The sequence below is a fragment of the Rhipicephalus sanguineus genome, chromosome 4 (genome assembly GCF_013339695.2).
Source record: "Rhipicephalus sanguineus isolate Rsan-2018 chromosome 4, BIME_Rsan_1.4, whole genome shotgun sequence".
Taxonomy (NCBI): Eukaryota; Metazoa; Arthropoda; class Arachnida; order Ixodida; family Ixodidae; genus Rhipicephalus; species Rhipicephalus sanguineus.
In genome coordinates, this window is record NC_051179.1 from 160,091,801 (window position 1) to 160,110,119 (window position 18,319).

An 18,319-nucleotide genomic window follows, 5' to 3' on the forward strand; every position below is an offset into this window, starting at 1 on the left:
GTAGGTAGGTAGGTAGGTGGGTAGGCAGGTAGGTAGGCAGGCAGGCTGGCAGATAGATAGATAGATAGATAGATAGATAGATAGATAGATAGATAGATAGATAGATAGATAGATAGATAGATAGATAGATAGATAGATAGATAGATAGATAGATAGATAGATAGATAGATAGCAGGCCCGTAGCCAGGGGGGAAGGCCGGGCCCCCCCGAATTTTTTTTGATACGTGGTGTTTTACCGAAAATAAATACTGAAAATAGGCGTTTTTCTCAAATAGTCAAGGCTTTCAGTAAGTACCCTGCACCCCCCCCCCCGTTACTGCGTTGAAAACTGCGTGAAAACGACCCGAATGCTAAGAAAGCATAAGAACAACGCTTGTGTTGTCTGTTACACTTCGTCCCGTTTTCGCGCTGTTTTCAAACCAGTAACAGGTATACCAACTGGCTCTTCAAGAGACCCTTTTGCAATTTAAAGGAGTAATTAATTGAATTGATAGTTGCAGGCAAATAATAATTAAGCGTAGAGATATAGTAAAAATTAATTGAGGGATATGATTGCAAAGCATCAGATGATAGGCTAAAGAGAGAGGGTGAATGCCCCCCCCCCCGCCCCCCATTGTTAGATTCTTGCTAATAAACCTTTTTCAAGTAATCCCAGAACGCCGCGCGGGAGTGTGAAGCACTATAGGAAAAATGTGTACATCGAGCGAGCCAGCCGTTCGGTAGCCCGTGGCTCGTTGGCGCCGTGGGAGCACGAAACGAAAAGAACACGTTGAATATTCTTACATCATAATACAAATCACATATCCGAACGCATCTGCATGTATCTCTACGCATGAAATGTGAAAGGAATAACGCAGTCATTGTAGGTATTGCCGAGCGTATGTATGTGTATCGGACGTAGCATTTAAACGGCACGTGTGTTACCGCGTGCCGATGCCGTGAAGACGTTCTGTCGTCATCAATATGAGCCGAACACCGAATTAATGTTTAGTGTACGAATACTTGTGATGCACTAATGTAAATGGGACGTACAGAATCGTCATAGACACATTTCCGTTTGAGCATTTGGTGTAGTGAACACTTTTGCGCTTGCTCGCTGCGTTTAGCCGCTATGGCCTATTTAAAAGGTAATTTGAGCGTTGCAGGTCATCTTGCTCACGACTATTCATATCTGCGGCATACATTCACCTGCTAGCCATCACGCGAAAGCACAACCAGCGTTTCTAAAATGCAACAACTACAGTAAGTATCAACGAAGTGTCGTAAAAGCTTATCATTTGATGCATATATGGTGCGAGCGACGCGCACCGGGTCTATCTATACTTTATTTCAGTATACTTTATACTTGAATGTATACGTTTTTTTTAGTTAACGCCAACTATACTCTCTCGAGTACTCTTTGGATATCACAACCTCACCTTCAGCTCGTCGACAGTGTCGACGGACGTTGATTCAAAATGGATTCGCGAATTGCATAGACCGCTCCTGAACTTCATCTAGGAAGACTAATTGTTTTGTTTTATTTAATTTATGCTGTAGGGGCAGCGGACACGGCCCGGCTCGCACGTGTCTAACTTCGTCCCATGTTTGTATTAGTCCTCTCTAGAACGGACGAAGCCTCAAAGCGGTGAACAGCAAAACTGTGTACTGGCAAAAACCAGATGTATGCACTTAGGGACAAGGAAGACAAAGGCACTAACACTATGGGTAGGATTGCTTAAACAGCTGAGGAGTTTTACGGAGATCTGTACAGTAGCCGGGCAACCAGGAAGATTTTGTAAGAAGTAGTAGTAGCCCAGAGGAATCGGACATCCCAGCGGTAACGACAGGGGAAATAAAGAAAGCCTTGGAGGGAAAAAGAGGCGAAACCCCTGGTGAGGATCACGTAATATCAGATCCGTTGAAAGAGTTGATAGACTGTGTTATGAAAACTGGCCACCCTGTATACGAAATGTCTCTTAACGGTGAGGGTATCAGAATCTTGGAAGAATACTAAGATCATCTGAATCCACAAAAAAGGGGACGTCAAGGACTTGAAAAATTGCAGACCGATCAGCTTACTGTCCGTTGTCTACAAGCTGCTTACAAAGGTAGTAGCTAATACAATTAGGACAACATTAGAATTTAGTCAACCAAAGTACCAAGCAGGATTCCGTACAGGCTACTCGACAATAGACCATACTGACACTGTCAATGAGGCGATAGAGAAATGCGCGGAATATAACCAAACCCTATATATAGCCTTCATAGACTACGAGAAGGCATTTGATTCGGTCGAGCATAAGCAGTTACGCAGGCGCTACGGAATCAGGGCGTCGATGAACCATATTTAAAAATACTGGAATAAATCTTAGGTTTAGGTGCACCTTAAACAAGCTCAGGTGGTCAATAATTACGGAGTCCTCCACGACGGCGTCCCTCATGATTATATCGCGGCTTTGGGACGCTAAAACCCCAACAATTATTATTATTATTATTATTATTATTATTATTATTATTATTATTATTATTATTATTAACACATGGTACTGGCAGAGTGTTGGTTTATGTAAATTGAATTACCAAAAATGAAAGCTCGAAGCCTTTATAATCAACCTGGTTGAATGTTTTCTCCGTAGGGCATTGGATAAACCGCACTCGTCTTAGGCGTCAAGTCGTGTTTTGGATTTCTCATCTTGCAATATGACCGAAAAAAAATACAAAGACCAGGAGAAGCCATTTCATGACTTGTACCCCGCGAAAATACACACTGCGGTGTAGCTTTTAGCATGCGACAACAGCGCCAGAAGACGGCCTAGCGAGCAAAGCAAGCAAAACTAGAGGAATATCATAACCTTCTCCCTTTATATATGTTTTTTTTTATCCTGCGACAAGAGCATCTGGAATTCCGAAGTATCCACGTGCGCATTCACGTGGCTACTTACGGATTATTAAAATAAGCAGAGCATACGCCCGGCCGTCGCGGCTTCGGGAATGTCAAGAAAAATATTATAAGGGGCAGCAAGATGCCACCGCTGCCACGAGAAGAAACTAAGGTCGCTGTGAGGCCGAGAGGCGGTCTATGTATCAGCAAGGTTGGCCCGTCTGTCGTGGCAGAGGCCATATGGGGGGCGGCTGGGCTCGATGCGGACGGGAGAAATATGGACACGATGTGCCCTAATCCACTGCAAAATATCATGGTCGTCAGTACTCCGAGCACTGAGAATGTCAAGCGCTACGTTAACGTTGAAGCTATTACAGTGGCCGGTCAGGACCACGAAGTCAGTGTATACGTGGCTGCTCCACATGCCACCTGCAAAGGAGTCATCCGCGGGATCCCGCTTAGCGACGGCCCAGAGGTCATCGACCGCAAGATTGTTAATGCAAAAAATCCGCTGGCCCTCGGAGCGAAGAGAATCAAAAGTACTGGCGTGATCATAGTGCTGTTCGACGGGTACAAGGTTCCCAATATGTTTCCTACGGCGGTATCCTCCTCAAGTGCACTTTATACAGGAAGCAAGTCGACGTCTGCTATGCCTGCGGCCGACTCGGACACCGCTCTGACGTGTGCCCGACGCCAGACGCTTCCGTCTGCAGGGCTTGCAGACAAGCTATCCAGCAAGAAGAGGATCACGTTTGTGAGCCGATATGTAGTTTGTGTGGCGGCAAACACGTCACTGCATCCAGGCAATGCAAACACCGATATCTGACACCCGCTGTCGTCAGGCGCAGGCGAGCCCTGAGCGCCCGCGCAACTCGGGAGAGGTCCCTATCCTTCGATATGGACGCCTTCCTCGAGCTCAACGACCGCGATCAACAGGACCAGCCCGGATCATCGGCACCTGGAGGCCGATCTAGATCCCGGAGGAGATCCAAAACCAGAGGCGGCAGTGCGAGCCGCTCTACCTCCAGGACGCGTCAAGGGTCCCGTTCGAGATCAGGGGCCCGCTCCATGTCCAAGACGCGGTCTGAATCCAAGGGCCGCACCGGACCACGTTCCAGCTCCCGGGCCCGTTCAGAGTCTTCCACGCCTGCCAAGGGAAGGACTGACGCGCAGGACCAGGCACGGACCCGTCGCCCAAGGCCGACTACGGGTACACCCAGGGGCTCCAGCTGTCCCGACCAGTCCACGCCAACGAGCACCAGGGCAGGAGATATTCAAGCCTAACCTGGGCAGACAAGGAACTCCTACCGACAGAAGACGCCGGGATTACCACCTGGGCAGACAAAGTCAAGGGACGAGAAAGGTGAGAGAGAGCGGGGCAACCGCATTGACTCACGTTTCTGATGGAAGTGACGCCAAGCTAGATTGGTTAATTACAGCCTTTAAGAATTGGTCGTCCAACCCTCACCCTGAAGCATTTTCAACCTCGCCCGTTCTTGCACAGCCTCCGGGTATCGGCCCAGTCGAGTTTTGGTACCAATGGTGTGTTCGCGCCGCAAGCCGGATTTTTAAAATCACGAGCCGTACAACGCTCTCGCCTTAATGAATGATAGCTACTTAGCACCATCTGACGGTGGGAAGTGTTTATTGACATTATTGTATGATTGAGACGATGATAATGAGGAATGCGAGGAAACCGAAGAATTTCATCATCTAAGATTTCTGACCAATTCGCGGTCAGTGGATTAGCAGGTGAACATCGTGTCTACCAAGTATGAAAATAATAAAAGGTAGTCCGTGCATCTCAGAGGGGGCCACACTTCCTGCGAGATGTGAGTCGTGCACTACAGCACACTGCTTTTAGCGGCATTGATTACAGCACGTGACTTCAGTTAACCTCCCATTGCGAGACGCTCAATGCGGTCACTCTAAAGGCGCCGCGAAGAAAAACAGAAAGAAGGTGGGGCTCGCCATGTAAGCAAAACAGGGCACATCGCCTACGATACCGTAAGGGAAGGCAGGGAAAAAACTCCGCTTGCAGAGTTCTTTCCCTGCATCACCTTGGCGAAGGTATAAGGCCAGCGTTAATAATAACATCTGGGGTTTAACGTCCCAAAACCTCGATATGATTATGAGAGACGCCGTAGTGAAGGGCTCCGGAAATTTCGACCATCTGGTGTTCTTTAACGTGCACTGATATCGCACAATACACGGGCCTCTAGCATTTCGCCTCCATCGAAATGCGACGGCCGCGGCTGGGATCGAACCCGCGATCTTCTGGTCAGCGGCCGAGCACCATAATCACTGCTCCACCGCGGCGAACAAGGCCCGCGTTGACAACAGTTTACCTTCTGGCGGCACGGTAACAGGGCAGTTCAATGCCTTCCTACTCTTGTAATAGTGAACAGCGAACATACTGACAAAAAAAAAAGACATCCGTGAAAGTTTGCTCAGCTTGCTCCAAACATCGCCTGGTGAGGTGCTACGTTGTCTTACGGTAAACAAACACACGACACAGAGAATAAAAATAAAACGGGTTTTCGAGACTTTTCCACGTCCCTTGCTCAAATAAATGAAATATTTCAGCTCGTAATCAATATATTAAACGGGTCCTGACGAGGGGCCTTTTAGCGAACTTTACCATGTAAAAATAGAAACGCGCTATTCTGTCCCGAATAAAGCTGGCCGTAAGAATCGGGTTTCAAGCCGCGACCTCCTACACTTGTGCAGACTAGCATAGGCAGTCAAACAAGAAGGCGTGTTTCTTGATACCTTATATGAATCTAATCTGTTTCATTACTCTTTAACCAACACTTAGCAGAGAGGGAAACGCCTCCTGTGTAGCATGTCATGCGTAAGTCAATGCACTTTCCGACGTATATGTATGTTATTTAGAAACAAAAAGCGCGCAGTTAAAACTAAAGCGACTTTGTTAAAACCATTCTTTTTAAGATCGTCGAACTGCATTCTGCATGCAAAGGTATTCATTCTTCCTTTACTTCTGCTGCTTATTGAGCTTTCAAGAAAAATGTCTGTGGTAGCGAACACGGCCAGGCGTCTTCACATAATAGCGCAAAATATTGATTTTATAAATTGAGGCCAACAAAAATTAGGGACGTCAAGACACTGCACATTCGGAAACCGGCAATCGTCATCACCGCCTCCCAAGCTTGCATTATTTTCTGGAAGTTAGTTTATTCACATTACAAAAACAGCAGCGCTAAAGGACGCGTTCTTGCTTTCTTTTAAGAAACCCGTCGGAGCCAACTACAATATCATCGGACGAAATATATTGAAGAGGCAGGGGATGAGAAGAAGGGCAGCACGCTCTTTGGAGAGTTCGTAGTTATCAAGCACAGCCAAGCGACTTGTATGTGTGCACCCTTTCAGTGCAACAGAACTGCTGACTCACAGCCGGGCAGCCCAACCGGGCGCTCGTCGCAAGCGTTGCGGTTATCTGTCGGCGACAGGTTCGCGCTCGCTGGTTGTCGTGCTTTTTTTTATGTAGTGTGGTTTTCTCAATCCGCGCGATTACGGCAAGCGTCATCGCGCGAATTTTGAACGTTGAAGGTCCGTACGCCACGTGGTGTGAAAAACGGTGAACTAGAAGCGATGTCCCGATTTCCTGGGTATGATGCAAACGAGAGGCACGGTCCTTCCAGCAGCTGCTACACCTTGGTCTTACGTGTTGAAAACTGACAAGCACCTTACGCTAAAGCGTAAAAGAAGGATGCTGAACCGCCTGCAGAAATAGGGGGGAGAGAGATAAAGAGAACAACTTTATTGAGGTCCATGACAGACGTGGGGAAGAGCGTCCCCCGCGCCCATCCGGCTATTCCCACGTGAGGACCGACAGGTCTAGCCTGTAGGCCCTTTCGCGGGCGTATCGGACGGCCAGGGTTTGGCCTTGCGACTTCGGGCTGTGCAGCGTGGCTTCCAATCTGGGCTTGCTGTAGGTCGGGCCTAGCGACAACCACTCCAAGAGTATGTGAGCTAGGGTAGCGACCTCCTGACGACATGCGGTGCAGTAAGCGTCAGGGTACTTTTGCGGGTAGATTTCGTTAAGGTATGCGAAGTATGTCTGCAATAATCGTAACGAGACCGCCTGAGCTCTCTTGAGTTTGGGGTGAGGAGACGGAAACTCTTCTGGCCATGTAATATTTATTAACCTCCTTGTACGTGCTTGGAGCATCTTTGTGTGCCCCGTCGAAGTCGGTTGTCGAGTTGTCGCCCGTTAGGGTAGTGGTGCGGTCAGTTAACGCGCGCGCTGCTTCGTGGGCGGACTCGTTGGGGTTGAGGGCAACTCCCTTGTTTGAGCCGGCTATTCTCACGAAGATTAAGAATACGGGCCGCTTGCTTAGCGATGCGACCTCTTTGAAATGCCTTGATGGCGGTTCTCGAGTAACTGTACGCCTCCCAGCATCGATCGTCGATCAGGGCGAGGGTTATGGCGAGTTGTTCTGCGATTTCTGGTTTCGAGGTTATGAGAAATAGGGGAAACCTATGGGAGCTATGAGTTCCCAAACTGGGCATCATATACGAGTGTAAATAAACGCCGGGGGCCTTTTTCGGTGCGCCTTCCGGGAACCGGCTACCACCGGCGTGATCTTTGATCGTCAAGATGTTGGTCGCTGGGTTGCAGCAGCGCGCGCCAACACGACGCGCTCTTGCGGTGAAACTGTGATTTTATGCGACCATCCCTGCCATGACCGCGCAACCGACGTCGACATCATGCGCACCAATATCAATAGCCACCAAGAAAGCATCTTGATACTTCGCCTGGTAACAAGCGGCTGGGCACGATTTCCAGCTTGTGTGCCGTTAGTCCTAGATTACGTGAGTCTGATAGGCAAGAAAATGATCTGAAAGCGTCTGACACCGCGTAAAGCCGCATGCACGCCATGCAGTTATGTTTACTGGGCTCTGACGGTCTTATATACTTAAGGGCATAGACAAACAAACGCCGCGATCGCTGGCGTGCCCGATATCCCGGCAGACATCAGCAAGCGGCTCGTATACCCTTCTACGTACTGTGCTCTCAACGCGAAGAGACTGTACGGAAACAGACATACCTCCGTATTCATAAACGCGACTTGACTCGAACTTGACTTCTGACTTGCTTGAGGCGGCGACATCGCATTTCATAAACCTACCTTGACTTGAAGCGCCATCTCAAAACGAACTTGGAAGGCCAAGCTCGGCTTGAATCCGAAGGCAGCTCCGCAGCTGCCTTCGACCCGACTTGAAGCCGTCGCGAGCACGTAGGCGAGTAAACATGGCGGATTTCGCTCGTCGGCTCGACGCACTTGATTGCAGGGGTCGCGCTAACGACATTGTCTACAGCGAGATATATGCACTACCAAGAGTGCCACGACGAGTGCTTCGGGGCCAGGAAAATCCACTGGACATGTACAGCAACGAGCACGCTACCGTTTCTCTAAAGAAACTGTGCGAGAGCTGTTGACAATGTTGCCGCTTTAAGCAAGCCATGATAACCGCGGGCTTCCGATCACGCCAATGCTTCAGCTTCTTCTGTCCCTCAGATTTTATGGTGCTGGAACATTTCAGGTTGTTGCCGGTGGCCTCATCAAGGTTTCACAACGTACTGTGTGGCGCGTCGTGTGAAAGGTGACATGTCTCATCGCAAGCCATCTGTTTCGCAGACTTCTCCATTTGCCAGCAGCTTCACAGTATCCCGATGTGATGCGCGATTTTTACGAAATGGTCCAGTTCCCTGGAGTCACAGTGTGTATCGATTGCACCCATGTATGTATCAAGAGCCCCGGCGGCGAATATGCCGAGGTGTTTAGAAACCGAAAGCGGGTCTTCTCCGTGAATGTTCAGGTGAGCTCGGCTCGGTCATATATATGTAACTGAGTTTTCTAAGCAAAGCTGTACAAATTATATAGCCGAGAGCACGTGCATGGCTCTCGTTTATAACTTCCACTCAGGAGGAATATGTGTGATAGTTTAACAGCATGTCATGCACAGCATGATTTACGTGCCACGCTCATGGCGCGCTGGTGGCCGTTTCGCTAGCTTGATACACACCAAAATTGGTATCGCGCGACGTGACTGTGTGACGAACACAAATAGCAGGCGGTAACATGAAAATCATGACACGCATGTCATGCACCGCATGACTTACGTGCCACACTCATGGTGCGCTGGCGGCCGTTTCGCTAGCTTGATACACACCAAAATTGGTATCGCGCGACGTCACTATGTGACGAACACAAATAGCAGGCGGTAACACGAAAATGATGACACGCATGTCATGCACAGCATGATTTACGGGCCACACTCATGATGCGCTGGCGTCCGTTTCGCTAGCTTGATACACACCAAAATTGGTATCGCGCGACGCGACTGTGTGACGGACACAAATAGCAGGCGGTAACATGAAAATTATGACACGCATGTCATGCAGAGCATGACTTACGTGCCACACTCATGATGCGCTGGCGCCCGTTTCGCTAGCTTGATACACATCAAAATTGGTATCGCGCGATGTGAATGTGTGACGAACACAAATAACAGGAGTTAATAATAATATCATGACACGCTTCTCATGTAGAACACGACTTACGTGCCACGCTCATGGTGCCCTCGGGGCCGTTCGCTAGCTTGATATACACCAAAATTGGTATCGCGCGACGTGACTGTGTGACGAACATAAATAACAGGGGGTAATACGAAAATGATGACATGCATGTCATGTAGGCTATGAATTAGACGCCACGCTCATGGTGCACTCGCGGCCGTTTTGTTAACTGGAGATATACCTAAATTGGTATGGCATGACAGAAGTGCGTCACGAACATAAACGGCAGGTCATGCATCGTATATATGTGGCAGAATATATATTTCATTGACATGGCGTATACCGATTGTACACGCATGCATGTATGACAATCTCGCGATATATAGCGAACTAGATGTCACAATATGATTGACTTCATTAGCCTGAATGACAAACAAGACTATGTATGCAGCTGTTTGCTGGCTGCTTCGCATTACATCGAGTCCCACATTGCGTGGGATCTGCCGATGTTTTTTTCCCGCGGAATGGTACACAACGGTAAAATAGATACCTGCAGACATTGCACTATACCATGGAGTTCAAACAGCTAGCGATCACTCAGGCCAAATCCTGATCGCATGTGCATATGTGATCATGTATATGACATCGAATATTATTCGTCATCGCCATTTGAATCAGGTCATGGAACATCCAAGAATGTTGCTTAATACTATGGTCGACATTGCCGCTCATGACAAACTTGCTAAGGCAACTGGCTCCGTGCGATTGCTTTCAATATCAGGCCTAGAAAAATTGAGAAAACATGATCCCACCTCGCGAGATTTAACGCATGAGTGGCGGCCACTTGAGGTAACGTGCACAAGTCCTTGCTCGGAACCAGCCCCCTTTGTGAAGGGGCAGATAGCTCTTCGGTGCTGCATGAAGACAAGGCAAAGTTAGTGCTGCCTGCACTTTTTCCGAACAACGGGATGTCACCAGTATTGTTTTCCGCGCATAACGCCAGTCTGTAAGAACTGGAGACGTTGGTACTGAACCGGGGATGAACGGGTCTTCCCGAATGCTATTCATGCGCATTGCTAGTGCGCATTCCGCTACGTAAGGACTCACTTCCTCAGTCGTCCTAATGAGTGGAGACGCACTGAAAGGGGCGAAGGCTGTGATGCTCGTCTGGGCGTAATTTCCGAGAATAACCATGCCGAGGAACCAGAAGACTATTGCCAGGCTACGGTAAGCAGCTGCTTGAGAAGTTGGAATGCTTTGAGGCCGACCAAACAAAGTTCTCAGCATAAACAAGATAAAATGAGCCAAACTAGGGCCTTGGACCTTCGGAAAAAGATGTGGCTACAGGCAAACACACACAGTACGAGAAAAACAGCAGCCAGGACTAAGGCTGCTGTTTCACTTTCATCGTGGCTGCGTCACTTTCATCGAGAATCGATGAAAGTGATGCGGTTCGCGCGTTGGATTCTGGTGAAAAGCAGAGACGCAAAGTGAATAGTGGACATACTCAAATAGCCGAAGCTGCTGCAGAAATGCTGTGTTTAACGGAAAGAAAAAGAATGTCGGCGTATATGTCGGTAATGGCGTCGTTGCGTTCAACTGCAGTCACGTGAACGGTGTTGTTCAGCGCTCTATAAACATCCAACAATTCCCAGACTTCTGGCGTGTTAAAATCCTCTCTGGAGCCATGGGGAAAGTACCCGGCTATGTATTTCTGGTGCTTGGAAAATTTTTGGGGATATGGTACTCCGGGATCAACAATACTAGCAGCTGTGACATCTGTGCGCTCACCACACCTATTATAGCGATCTTGAGCAGTGTCTATGCTTCCGAAAGCTCTCCCAGGAATCGCTTCCGAAGACTCTCCCGGAGAACGGTTGCTCTTTTCAGAAGAAATCATGCACTGATGCTCTGTGCACTTTGATATCCTGTTTATTCACGATCGGTGCACTGCTCGGACTAAGAAAGGTGCACGTACTAATCTGCGCATTGCCCTAAAGTACCTGCTCTGGGGCCGTATTCTGAAAAGGCGACAATCGCAAAAGTATCGCCTTTGGTCCGCGCTGATTGGCTATTGAACAAACCGGAAAAGTTAGGGCGCCATCTGGCACTTCCGCCGACGTCAATTTTGCGTCATGGTGCTCGACGGTGCTCTCGACATATTTGCAATAAACGAAGACACCGTTCACCGTCGGTTCGTGGTGAAGTCTAGCATTCCAGTGTCGTAGGCGGTAGTTTCTAGTGTTTTTTGTCGATGTGCGTAGCGTAGGTCAAGTTTTCAGTGAACATATTTGCATTGTGCCTTCGGTGACAGCTGTTTTGTGCCCGTGTTTTCGTCGTGCAGTCATTTGAACGTGCAGCAGCATGAACCCCGCGTTGATCGCGTGGTTTGCCGCGCGCCAGCGTGCCCGCCCCAACCCTGACCAATGGCGTAACCCCTTCGACATGCCGGAAGAACGTTTTAGGCGGCATTTCCGAATGTCGAAGAACACCGTGCGGCTTTTGTGCAGCCAGATGGCCCACCTGCTAGAGCACCGCACTGCTGGAGGCCTGAGTGTTGAGGATCAAGTTCTCTGCGCACTCAGGTTCTTCGCCACTGGGAGCTTTCAGTCGTCAGTCGGCAGCGAGGCGACCATAAGGATGTCTCAGTCTTCAGTCAGCAGGTGCATTGTACGGGTTGCGCAGGCCATTGTTGACGTAGGGAAGCTACGAGGATGGGTGGCGTTCCCACGCACCGCCTTTGAACGAGCAGCCGTCAAGCAAGGCTTCTTGCAGCACGGCAGGCTCGGCGGTGTGATCGGTTGCGTGGATGGCACGTTTATCGCCATCGCTGCCCCGCGCCTCCCTCCTGCGCAGAAGGCATCGTTTTGGTGCAGAAAGGGATATTACGCCCTCAACACCATGGTGGTAAGTTTGAAACGTCGATGTAGTAATTATGAAGCATTGTATCAATGCAAATGTGTACCGCTAATGGGTTGTTATGTCATCCATTTTGCAGGTTTGCGACTCGGACATGAAAATCCTGTCCATTGACCCGCGTTTCGCGGGCTCATGCCACGACGGGCACGTGTGGCGGAATTCTGGGCTCCGCAGACGCTTCATGTCCGGTCGCATTGTTGTGCGGGACGGAGAGTTCCTGCTCGGTGAGTAGCTGCAATTCTCCATAGAAAAGATTTCTGTTAATTTCACATCTGAACATTTCTAATAAAGAAAAAGAAACATGTACCATTTATGGTGAGGATAGCAGATTAAAAGCTACAATATCTGCAGCTTCACTAACCGTGCCACCCCGTCACAATGCTGATAACGTGCGTTACGGAAACAATTTTAGTTGTACGCAGAATTTCAACACATAGTGAAAAGTCTGGAAACAAAAAACACTCAAGGTGCCGTATTTACATTAAAAAAAACTAAAAATTCAAGGACACCATATTTAAAATTGAATTTGTAGAGATAATACAACACGCTGTTTGTGTGTATTCTTCGTCATTTCGTTATGTACGAGAAACAGTTGGAATATGTGTTCTTTCTGCAGGCGACAGTGCTTACCCCCTTGAGCCGTGGCTTCTAACGCCGGTTCCTGGGCACCCGGATGAGGACACACCCGAGGGTGTGTACAACAAGGAGCACGCGGCCCTGCGGTCAACAGTGGAGCGCTGCATCGGCCTCCTCAAAAGCCGGTTCCGCTGCCTGCAGCGCTATCGGGCCCTCCATTACGGCCCCAGGAAAGCAGGGACGATTGTGGCAGCATGTGCTTCACTGCACAATCTCTGCTTGGAAGAGCCTGAGGACAGTGACGGGGACGAGGAGGACGATGAACCAGCAGCACACACCTCAAGGACAGTAGCTCCTCCTCGGAGGCGGGCACTGTACTTGCGCGGAAGGGCAACACGTGCAAGGCAAATCGCGCAGCTGAACATCTCGCGCAGTGTGCATCTGCAGCGAATACAGAGAGCTCTTTTGCGTGCACGGCGACACTAGACTGTAGGGTTCTAGCAGTGTTTATGGCTGCATGCACATGTGGGGCTACGAACAATGTACCTTCGGTACCCTCCTGCGCCACAAGTATATACATTCTGGTGTTGCAGTGTTGCGGACACATGTACACCATCGCTGTTCCAGGTGCCATGTATTGCAGTGTGCCACACAAGTGTGGGCGTTGTGGTGTTGCACACAGTCTTTACGGACACATGTATGCCGTCGTTGCTCCAGGTGCGCTGTACTGCCGTGCGCCCTCTTGTGCCCCACGTGTGTGCGCGTTGTACTGCTGCTGCCTGTCTTTACGGACGTATGTACGCCGTTGCTGCTCCTCCAGGTGCCTTGTACTGCCGTGTGCCCCCTCGTGCCCCACGTGTCTGTGCGTTGTACTGCTGCTGCCTGTCTTTACGGACGTATGTACGCCGTTGCTCCTCCAGGTGCCCTGTACTGCCGTGTGCCCCCTCATGCCACACACGTGTGTGCGTAATGCTGCTGCCGCCAGTGTTTAGTGACACGTGCATACAACCTCGCTGCATCATATGCTTTGTGTTGCCGTGTGCCCGCTCAGACACCACAACTGTGTGCGTTGTACTGCTGCCAGCAGTGTTTAGCGACACGTGCATACAACCTCGCTGCATCATATGCTTCGTGTTGCCGTGTGCCCGCCCAGACACCACAACTGTGTGCGTTGTGCTGCTGCCAGCAGTGTTTAGCGACACGTGCATACAACCTCGCTGCATCATATGCTTCGTGTTGCCGTGTGCCCGCTCAGACACCACAACTGTGTGCGTTGTGCTGCTGCCAGCAGTGTTTAGCGACACGTGCATACAACCTCGCTGCATCATATGCTTCGTGTTGTCGTGTGCCCCCTCATGCACCACACGTGTGTGCATTGTGCTGCTGCCACCAGTGTTTATTGACATGTGCATACAACCTCGCTGCATCATACTGCTGCATGTATTCTTCAGCGCAAGAAGGGCAACGAAGTCCATGCGCATTGAAAAAGGAAGACAAAGGCTATGCCACAAAGACTTTGTCATGTTTATACACCTGTTCACCGCAGCAACCGACATCTGTTATGCTTGTCTGAGAATTCATTCATCTGTCAGAAAGCAGTGCCCACGACATGACAAACCAAACCCGACGCAGGTGACTTTTTTTAATTCTTGAGTTCCTGTGAAGTTTGACGTCAACACATATGAGGACACAGGCAACTTGCACGAGAAGTTTGAGATTAGAGCCCCTGTTAACGGAGTGAATGCACGCAGAAGTTAGGCCCCGTGTACTTCCCTTTTCTAAAGTGACTCTGAACATGGTTGACAAATTGCAAGTGGTCATCTTGGGATGATTTCTAGTGGAAGGTCCTGGACACGGTCCGAAGTACCGCATGGTGAGAGCACGCACAGCAGCACGGAATCTGGGATTCAGAAGGCAATGATACTGTAGCCATGTCTATTTCGTCTAGCAGATTGCGATATGTTTGAAGCGAAAAAACTTGACCACGTCATGCATGGTATTGAGAAGCAGCTCTTTGCTGGTCTCGTGCTAAACCCGTCTACAAGTGTCAACTTTTTGAAGGAAGCAGTTGCCATCAAGCACCCACTACAGCTACACTACAGCCAGTATGACTGCCTATACAGCAGTGGACCAATTCACACGACAGGTGTGACTGTTGTGATAGCAACTGATGAGTGTTCTTTGTGCCAGCTGATAAGGGCAGTCGGTGGTACAGAAGGAGGTCAAGAAGCTCACCACCACGTCGAATGAATGCGCAATTATGTCAGTCACTGAAGTCGTGTGCCGGGAGATAAGGCAAGCGCTTTCGTCTCCAGAGCCACACATTGAGACTCGCAAATGAAGCTATATGCAGACGTCTGCCGCCAGCCTCGTACCGTACAGACGCTGCAGCAGTGCTACCAGCAACTACTGCAAACAACGCCTTTGTACTACAGAGGAACTTTGACATTGATCCGATGAGCAAAACTGCCACTTGGGAGACCTCTGACTACAGGCCCCTGTGCTTCGATTGTGGGGAAGCAGGCCACATCTGTCAATATTGTTACGGGAAGAGGACAGACTCGAAGGAATAGGAACTGATGTAGTTACAACTGGTTAAGCGAGCAGCGCTGCTGATAGGAACAGCTCACGCCCAGACTGTCTTGTTGTCGTCCTCTTCTTTGTCTTGTTGACCGTGATGCCACTGGTATGTAGCAATATTCCCCTTATTGAGTCACAGAGTACCAAAGATTTCCATCCCTACTCCTCGGTCCATTTCAACGGAACACGTAACGTCAGTGCGAGCACGGCAGGCTGATGGGACGACTCCCCTGGGTTCCAGTTGCACTCCTCCTCTCCTGGGATGTTATTCTCCATCCACTAGACGTAGAACCGTTGACATAGCGAGAGCGTGATCTCCCAGGGCATGCCGGGGAATCTAAGGGCAGTGACTTCAGGGGGAAGGTTGCCAATCATCAAAGAGCTGAAATTCCCCCATTACCGCTGAATGAGGAGCCGAAAATGTGCAATGATTTGTCGAAACATGATATTATTGTCGTCGTAATATTACACTTACGATTGACGTTGATGGCGTGTCGTCGCTTGGTTCGCACTTTTTAATAATAAGTGAGAATTTGGAAGATAAGTTCAGGAAGGGGAAAATAGAATGGGCAGGACTACAGGATCTGGAGGGCAGTTACTAACACCTAGTCAAAAGTGCACCGCAGCAATCAAGATAGGGGAGTCATCCTTCATCGTAACTTTGGTTATTCTTTCTGACTGTTGGAAACGGGCAATTTTAGGCATGGATTTTTTGCGTCAATACTGTGCACTCGCAATATACTGTACGTTGCACTCATTTTTTCATGCGGATAAAAGTGAAGAGCTACAAGCAAATTCCTGCAGGAACATCATCAGCGCCACTTACCACCGTTATCGGGCCGCCTTGTTTGTGTCACGTGCAACACGCAGCATTACGGGGAAGTTCTCGCTGAACAAGTATTTGCGCTTTTGCTCTCTCAAGGTGTTGCCACAGCCAGAGGTGTCATCAGTGTAGTGCATGGGCAAGCAGAGGTCGTGTTGATGAAATTCACCAAAAATAGGGACACATTGGAGGATGCACTTCAATAGCTTACTTCTACGAGATTGCAGAGTTCCGCGAATGCTTTGCATTACTACAGGGAGAGCAGCGAGTAGGCTTCATCACCACCAGCTGTTGACGTGTACACACGAATTATCACCACCCACAGAGACAGCATCTTGTGGATGTACTGCAACAGTTCAGAGTGCATCTCGTCTACCTCGATGGCCAGCTAAATGCCACTGTCGAAGCATTGTATTACAACAGACGAGCTGGCAAAAAGCAATTCGACCAAACCCTTACCACGTGGTGCCGAAAGTTCACGATGCAATGCAAGAACAGGTGAGTAAGATGCTTGACACTGATGCTGTCTAGCCATCAAAAAGCTCTGAAGCATCGCCAGTAGTGCTCATTAAAAGCAAGACGGTAGTCTACGCTTGTGTGTTGACTGCGCAGCTGAACCCTGGTGACGAAAAAACGCCAGGCATGTGCGGAACACACAGCACAGTTGCAGCAAAAGCTGGAGGAGCGCCTTTCTGGACGCGTTGGGTTGGCTAGCACGGTGGAGCTTGCACCTTCAAGATTCCATATAACGGTTTGTGTACAAGTCTGGATGAAAGTGCTTTGAGGCCGATTGCCTGGGAAGGTCACCGATAAGCAAGACGAGTCCATGCCTGATCCCTTTCAGTTTTTCCTAATTAAAGTGACCTGCCATTTGTCGAGTTCTGATGTTTGTGCACTGTGATACTACTGTTGCTGTGTGCCTCCCTCGTGTGCCACAAACGTGTGTGTTGTTGCTGCTGCCATCAGTGTTTGACACGTGCATACATCCTCGCTGCATTGTGCTCGTGTTGTCGTGTGCCACAAGTGTGTGCGTTGTTGCTGCCACGTGCATACATCCTCGCTGCATTGTGCTTTGTTGTTCGTGTGCCACAAGTGTGTGCGTTGTGCTGCTGCCACCAGTGTTTGACACATGCATACATCCTCGCTGCATCTTGGCTGCACTGTGCTTGGTGTTTGTCGTGTGCCACAAGTGTGTGCGTTGTGCTGCTGCCACGTGCATACATCCTCGCTGCACTGTGCTTGGTGTTGTCGTGTGCCACAAGTGTGTGCGTTGTGCTGCTGCCACGTGCATACATCCTCGCTGCATTGTGCTGTGTGTTGTCGTGTGCCACAAGTGTGTGCGTTGTGCTGCTGCCACCAGTGTTTGACACATGCATACATCCTCGCTGCATCTTGGCTGCACTGTGCTTGTGTTGTCGTGTGCCACAAGTGTGTGCGTTTCAAAGAAGGAATTTTGAGGGCTCGTTTCTTTGTTTGACCAACCTTAATGAAAACCAGCTTCATTATGTGCTAGTTTTGATTCAGGTTTGTCAAAGTGTGTGTGCTGTGCTGCCACCATGTTTTGCAATGCTGATAAAGACCATACATGGATTTTTCTTACTGTTGTTTTTCCACCGCCTTTGCCTATTGAAATGTTTGATCTCATATCACGCAGCTTGCTTCATCTCATATTTGACATGATTAACTGTGTTCTGTTCAGCAACGCTTCTCCCGCATAGGGCCCTATCCGGGCTGCTTCACTTAAAAAAAAGTAATTGGAGCACCTCACATGTGAAAATGCATCTGGTGTGTAGTACTATGTTTACACACGGACTTTGAACTACCTTGCATGCTTTAAAGGGGCCCTTGAACACTTTGAAGCACCTATTTTTTATTTGCATGTTGTGTAAACTGTGACTTAAGATACATTTACGCTTCTTTTTGGGTAGGCTTCCTTTAGAATGCAATTTTGGTTAGCATGGGACGAGGTTTTCTTGATCTTTTTAGGGGTTCATCAACGTCTGGAGCGACTGCA

The 18,319-nt window shown here is 49.1% G+C and overlaps 2 protein-coding genes across 2 annotated transcripts; both read left to right on the top strand.

Moving 5' to 3' along the window:
• Positions 1-3,760: 3,760 nt before the first annotated feature.
• Positions 3,761-4,147, top strand: LOC119391801 (serine/arginine-rich splicing factor 6). The gene has a single exon (XM_037659448.1). The coding sequence runs from the start codon at positions 3,761-3,763 to the stop codon at positions 4,145-4,147; it is 387 nt and encodes a 128-aa protein (XP_037515376.1).
• Positions 4,148-10,599: 6,452 nt separating this feature from the next.
• Positions 10,600-13,472, top strand: LOC119391802 (putative nuclease HARBI1). The gene is made up of 4 exons (XM_037659449.1): positions 10,600-10,634; positions 11,768-12,314; positions 12,406-12,550; positions 12,943-13,472. The coding sequence occupies exons 1-4, from the start codon at positions 10,600-10,602 to the stop codon at positions 13,386-13,388; spliced, it is 1,173 nt and encodes a 390-aa protein (XP_037515377.1). The 3' UTR covers positions 13,389-13,472.
• The last annotated feature ends 4,847 nt before the right edge of the window (positions 13,473-18,319 follow it).

Coding starts and splice junctions, on each gene's coding strand:
- LOC119391801 (XM_037659448.1), top strand. CDS start 3,761: ATGGACGCCTTCCTCGAGCTCAACGACCGCGATCAACAGGACCAGCCC.
- LOC119391802 (XM_037659449.1), top strand. CDS start 10,600: ATGCCGAGGAACCAGAAGACTATTGCCAGGCTACG. Junction 12,315..12,405: donor ACGCCCTCAACACCATGGTG/GTAAGTTTGAAA, acceptor TCCATTTTGCAG/GTTTGCGACTCGGACATGAA. Junction 12,551..12,942: donor GGACGGAGAGTTCCTGCTCG/GTGAGTAGCTGC, acceptor TTCTTTCTGCAG/GCGACAGTGCTTACCCCCTT.